We start from the raw sequence: 7,054 nt of genomic DNA, 5'->3' as shown, positions 1-7,054 counted from the left end.
GACCACAAGTAATACTTCATTAAAAAAAAAACACGCTGTAAAGTATCAGACAGTTCGAAAGCAATTAATATTATAAATGATTATATACAAACCACACGTGCTTTGTAAGTGTGAAGTAAGTAATCCAACGATGAAATATAGACTTTTGCACGTGTCTAATTTCCAGACTAAACTGTTTTTAAACTAGATCTTCTGATAAACTTAACCGGCGCGGAGTTTTTGTGGGAACGGCGATTCGCAAGATTTTTAACTAACATGAGAAGCAACAGATTTCAAACAAAACAATTATTTTCAAAATCGACTCACCTAGAAAAAAATTCTTTAAGTGACAAATAAAAAACACAGTCACATTGATAATCTTTTTTTATATTTTTCTTTATTTATTTATTTTATTGCTTCGATGGGTGGACGAACTCTCGGCCCTCCTGGTGTTAAGTGGTTGTCGGAGCCCATGGACATCTACAACGTAAATTTCGCCAACTTTCTTGAGACATGAGTTCTAAGCCTCAGTTTTTACAGTATAACGATTGCCCCACCCTTCAAACCGAAACGCATTGCTGTTTCACAGCAGAAATAGGCAGGGTGGTGGTACCTACCCGTGCGGACTCCCAAAACAACCAGTAATAGCCCAAGAGCCCGTGGGCTCTACCTGTATGTATTTGACCAGACCTGAATTTTCGTACATTGAGACCCCTATACCTACCATGCATGAGGTGGGGACTCACTAAGCTCAAAGTTGTCGACGCGCCGAGCGCTCAGGTAGGACAGGTACCGATTTTGACGGATTTTAAATCCATTTGACCACGTCTGCCGTTTTGAAATTTTGAAAATATATGATTATTATTATCGGAAAATAAGAATGGCAGACCATTATCGCGCATTTTACTTTGTGGCAGACCACTTTGAAAATGCTAAAAAAATAAAAATTTGAAAGTAATTGACCAGATCTGCCATTGATATAATAATATGTTGTTTATTATAGTCTTAAAAACTTATATTGATCACGGCAGACATCTACATTGCGTACACACATCAACATATAATAAAATCTTAGCTACTATCCGGCCAGATGTATATTATGTTTTCCGTTCACTGTTTTAGAGGAATATAATTTACTATTCTAAATATGCTAATATTCTATAATATTATAATATTCTAATGCGCGATAATGGTCTGCCATTCTTATTTTCCGATAATAATAATCATATATTTTCAAAATTTCAAAACGGCAGACGTGGTCAAATGGATTTAAAATCCGTCAAAATCGGTACCTGTCCTACCTGAGCGCTCGGCGCGTCGACCACTTTGAGCTTAGTTTGTCCCCACCTCATGCATGGTAGGTATAGGGGTCTCAATGTACGAAAATTCAGGTCTGGTCAAATACATACAGGTAGAGCCCACGGGCTCTTGGGCTATAAGGTTAAAACTTCTACTTAATTGAGCGCGGTACCTAGTCTACTTACAAAGTAATTTGATATGCCATGTGCATTGAAACTCATTAGTGTTTCAACGTTTTTTACTATTGTACACACAATTTTATTACAAATCAATTCAGAACACGCACACTTATTACGTGACGTACCGACTGTCGCGACGACCGTGAAAAGGTCGCTTAAAAACATTCGCACGTTTGGCAAGTTGAATAAATAACGCATCGATAAATACATTTACTGCAGTTAACATTTTTCGCATTGCAATGTGCAAAAAACAACCTTGGCAACATTCCTAATTGTTCTAAAAATATTAGTCTTTACAATTTACAACTAAAACCGCAGCCAGACTTGTGTTTACTACATTAAAATTGTTTTTGTATCGATATGCGTGTTTTAATCGAATTAAAAAAAAAAGCGCGGGAAGTTCTTAATTCGATAAAAAAAACGGCGTGATAACAAACCTCAGAACTTTTTTCTGGGTGAATTCTGATGAATTCTAACGTTTTTCATTAGAATCTTATCAAGATCTGACCAGAAATTTTAGAGTCATGCTTAATAATCCATATTTAATTGACTTTGAATTTGTTGATGAAATTCTCATCATCATGATAATAATCAGAATTTTAAATTATTATTTACCTTTTTTTTGCTCACGGCCCACCTGGTTTTAAAAGTGGTTACTGGAGCCCATAGACATCTACAACGTAAATGCGCCACACACCTTGAGATATAAGTTCTAAGGTCTCAGTATAGTTACAACGGCTGCCCCGCCCTTCAAACCGAAACGCTTACTGCTTCACGGCAGAAATAGGCGGGGCGGTGGTACCTACCCGTGCGGACTCACAAGAGCTCCTACCACCAGTAATTACGCAAATTATAATTTTGTGGGTTTGATTTTTATTAAACGATGTTATTTCTTCACCGTGGAAGTCAATCGTGAACATTTGTTGAGTACGTATTTCATTAGAAAAATTGGTACTCGCCTGAGATTCGAACACCGGTATATCGCACAACAGGAATGCAGCGGACGTCTTATCCTTTAGGCCACGACGACTTATACCAAGTCTCATTTTCTACTACTGGATGTCATATTATATTGGTATTATATATTCAATTTATTACATATAAATGCCACCTAATTTGCGTTACAAGGTTAAACAGTCATCCTTAGCAGCATAACCTCATCTCTTCTTGTGAACGTTGTAGACCAGTGTATACCAGCGCACTGCGACTGTCAATGTGCTGATGACAGATCGCATATCGCTTTGTAGGTACCGCCATGATTCCCGTTTCGGTCACGAACAGTTATACGTTACGATTGGACTCATAACTTAGCTGAGATCTTGATTTATCCCGACTTGTTGTCATGTCTATAGCCACTGGCGACCATTCGCAGTAAAAAGATAATCACTATTTCATCACATTTTAAAACGACATTCGCCGACACGCTCGAGCACTTCTTGTAGACTTTAAACTACCGCTAGGCAGATACGTACACACACATCCAATGAATGATAAAATTTCATTCAACGCCTCGGGTTTCTTTAACATAAAACTGTGCCAGTCCGCCCTCCGTTATCAGCAGGCCAAAAGGGTATCTGCGGCGGCTCGTGACGCGAACGTGCCAGTCCGTGTTTACCCGCTTTCAGGATGACTCGTTTCATCAGTCTCATTAGTATTCTACTCCTTACTCCCGGGATCTACGGCCAGTGTAACTTGAAAACCGCCGGCGCGTACTTCAAAAGGTCATTGTACGAATTCTCCAACGACTTAGCGGTCAGGATCAATTATGAAACGGACAGCCACTTCGTCATGTCCGGTCTGTCGGCGTGGACTCTTATATCCGCACTTTCCTTCGGTGCTACAGATGAAACTCTGCAAGAAATCTACCAAGTTGCGAGGCTGCACCCTCATAAATGCTTCAATAACAAAATCTTCAAGCTTCTCCGGGATCAGAAGGAAACTGCCGTCGGGACGCTGGAGAAAAGCTCAGCTTTGTTCGTTGACGAGAGGATGATCGTGCAAGAAAAATTCCAGGTGGACGTGCAGAAAACTGGTGTCTGTGGGGTCAAAGTTCTGTCTTTTGACGATACGATCTCCTCGGCAGCCACTATCAACCAATACGTCAACGAAGTCACACACTCAACCATAGAGGAGATAGTCATCCCATCCGATCTGGAAGGTGTGATTCTAGTGTTGATCGACGCTCTATACTTCAAGGGGGCTTGGAAAACCCAGTTCCCATATGACGACACCGAACCCAGCGCCTTCTACAACCATCAAGGGAACCAAATCGGTGATGTGAACCTCATGTTCGTCACGGGCTCATTCAATCTGAGCAGAATCGATCAGTTGAAGTCAAGCGTTTTAGAATTGCCCTACGGCAACGATGGACGTTTCTCGATGCTGATCTTCCGACCGCACAATGACGTGACCGTGTCGACTGTCATTCAAGAAATGAAATCCATCAGCTTGGCTGCGATATTGGACAGCTTCCACGGCGCCCACAGTGTGGCCGTACAGATACCCAGGTTCAAGGTAACATCGGACATAAACAACCTGAAGGAGCTGCTGATAGACATGGGACTGATCACCATGTTTGACAGCGACCGTGCCAGTTTCTCCGACTTATCCGATTATCCGGTCTACGTGTCTAATTTCATCCAGAAAGCTAATATAGAGGTGACAGAAGACGGAACCGTCGCCTCCAGCGTTAGCGTAGTCACCTTCGAGGCCAGAATGCTTCCAGACCAATTCGTTGTGAATCGACCGTTCTTGTACATGATTATTGATAGAGCGCTGGAGATTCCGTTGTTCATTGGAGCCTATTCAGAGCCAAGTCTGTTTTAGAATAAAGAATTATTTCGCTCAGATTATTTTGTTTCTATGCTCTTTAATATGCGCTGTGAAGAAGCTGGTGGCTCCAAAAAAAAATAGGAGGTAGAACAGAATTACTAGAGATTATCAATAATATTCTTTACTAGCCATACTCGCCTGCTTCGCTGGGCATTTAAAATTAACATTATTATTTATTGTCATTATAATTAGGGAGTCCAACACTCATGACCTCATGACATATCCATTAAGTACGTGTATTTTCTACATGGATACCAAGTTTCAAGTCAATCGTATGCATGGTTAGCATAAAAACGTCATAGTAAGCCAACCTTAACATATAGACATATGCTGTCGCGGACTTTTTTTTAGTTCTTTTAAAGGGGAACAATTCTGTCATACATTATTTTAGCGAAACTTTAACCGTTTCTGCAGCGCACGCAGCGGAAGCCCTCAAAAGGCAAAAATAACCCCGATTTTGAAACATTCTTTATTGGTGTTCCGCTTGTATTGGTTTTAGCGTGATGTTATATAGCCTTCCTCGATAAATGGGCTATCTAACACTGAAAGATTTTAAATCGGACCAGTAGTTCCTGAGATTAGCGCTTTCAAACAAACAAACTCTTCAGCTTTATAATATTAGTATAGATATGTAATATAATAGAGGATTCAGCCATATGAGTCGAGTTGGCTGAATGTATCCATCTTGTGGTTTCCCTGTCAAAAATAGAATAAGACAAAAAAAAAAACATTTATTCATAGAAGCACAGAAAACGTATGCCCCTCACGTTACGTAGTCAACTCTGTTATTGGAATTACAGTAAAACAATATTAATTGAGGAAGTTAAATTATGATTGTATCACTGCAGAGCGTCAACGGATCAAACCCTGAACTGATGTCATGTGAAATAGTCGACGGCATTACGTCATATACTTGACCTCCAAGACTATAAAGTCGGCTATAAGATATTATAACAAAATCCAACTCATTCGCGAAATATCTGTCTTTGAGTTATTAAGTCTCCTCTGGAAGCGCTCGGACAGCTGTTAGCAAATCCCTTCCCTCCTGGCTGAGCCCATGCTCACCCGCCCATCCTGGTGAAACTAGAAAGAAGAAAATAAAAAATTTACGTTACGGACGTTTTTTCCCGGTTAGGGTACCCCTCCTTTTAAAAAAAAAAAAAAACCCTCCGCATCGTCCCATAAGGAACTTCGTTCCAAAAATATACAAATACTCGCTGAAGAAAACAACATTAATTTCACGTATGACGCACGAGGACATTGAAAGATAAAAAAACCACCATAACTTTATATGTGAAGAGCGTTGGTGCTTATCTGGCACCCAGAGATGAAAACCAATGTCAAACAAACCGCCAAACCTTCAGATACTAATTTTTAGCTCTGCGTGAAACGAAACGTAAAAAATCTATAAATATTATTTTTGTAGTAGTTAGAAAAATATTCACATGTCGACCAATGACACCTTATGCTTTCGTGACCACGAATACTGTAAAATATTCGTCAAAACTAATATAAAGACAGTAAAAAATGCAAGATACCCTGTATGTTTTTAAAAAGACGCTAGCAAAAGACATTTTCCTTAGTGTATGATCCATACGCCATTGGTCGAGAGAGCAATACGATGTCCCTAGTGTTGTTGAGCAAATAATAAAAAAAACACGGGAGATTTCCCTAATTTTTAAAAAAAAATGCGTTTTAGGTTTCCGCCTGTTTCTGCCCATCAATTGATATCATTGTATATCATACAGTAGTGGATAACAAGGCTAAGCAAACCCACGCAATACGTGACATTGTTTTATGGGTACGTATTTTAACGACCTGCATAAATTGTTATAAAAGTAATTGATACGTGTGCTTATGGTAAACGTGTAGCTATGCAATAAATAATTTAATTTGTTTTTGTCTGCATTTGTAATTGCAAATTAGGTGAGCATATTCTACCACGGAAGGATTGTAGGGGAATTTTAGTATCGGTCTATAATGTGGCAACACCAAATCTCATCCAGTAGCGATTAGGGGATTCACCGGAGTGTTTGCGTTCATACAGGTTGTGCTAAAAGTCTGCAGTAAACATCCACGAACAGAATTTCTATAATGTAAAAATATACCGAATATATGACGTCAGATAAGCGGATTCTTTTTTTTATTAGATGGATAAACGAACCCACGACCCACCTGATGCTAAGTGGCTAACCTAACGACTACACTCCTGGCTGCATGTACATAATTTGACACACCATGAAAACCGCGGCTCACTTATATGTCGTGGAAAACGACTTAAGCGACATTAGGACATTGTTTTGCTTATTATTTTAAATGATAAAATCTTGTTTTGATAAATATCAAGAAAATGTAGGGTAGACATCGTAACGCCAGAGTATAAAATGGCGGTACGTGGACAGAGTCGGGTCAGGTCTAAACACGTCATTTCCGATCCTCCCGATCCACTAACGGTGCTTTTAGGTACCTCAACCATTATTAACCCATAGACACAGCCCACTGAGTTTTTCGCGGGATCTTCTCAGTGGGGGACCTGCCACTTAGCCATCCCTGACGCCGTCATATATGACGTATACCTATCTCAATATTTATCGTGTTACTTATTCGGTAGCACACCCTATAAAAAATATTTATAGCTTTGCAATAAACGAGTGACCTTATTGAAGAGTGCAATTAAAATTATTGTCACTAGGACTAGGACAGATGAAGTCATATAATTACGCTTTACATTTCCAGCTAGGTAGTTAATAAATACGCGAGATTGA

General features: G+C 39.6%; 1 protein-coding gene across 1 annotated transcript; it reads left to right on the top strand.

Annotated features, from left to right (window-relative positions):
- The first annotated feature begins 2,996 nt into the window (after positions 1–2,996).
- On the top strand, positions 2,997–4,306 carry serpin-7 (serine protease inhibitor 7). Its single transcript, XM_028183545.2, has one exon. The coding sequence runs from the start codon at positions 3,084–3,086 to the stop codon at positions 4,281–4,283; it is 1,200 nt and encodes a 399-aa protein (XP_028039346.1). The 5' UTR covers positions 2,997–3,083; the 3' UTR covers positions 4,284–4,306.
- The last annotated feature ends 2,748 nt before the right edge of the window (positions 4,307–7,054 follow it).

Source organism: Bombyx mandarina, chromosome 28, assembly GCF_030267445.1.
Source record: "Bombyx mandarina strain Sakado chromosome 28, ASM3026744v2".
NCBI lineage: Eukaryota > Metazoa > Arthropoda > Insecta > Lepidoptera > Bombycidae > Bombyx > Bombyx mandarina.
Note: the sequence above shows the minus strand (reverse complement) of the source record. Positions and strands in the feature narration are given on the sequence as shown.

Excerpts from the sequence above, each read along its gene's own strand:
- serpin-7 (XM_028183545.2), top strand. The coding sequence starts at position 3,084 with ATGACTCGTTTCATCAGTCTCATTAGTATTCTACTCCTTACTCCCGGG.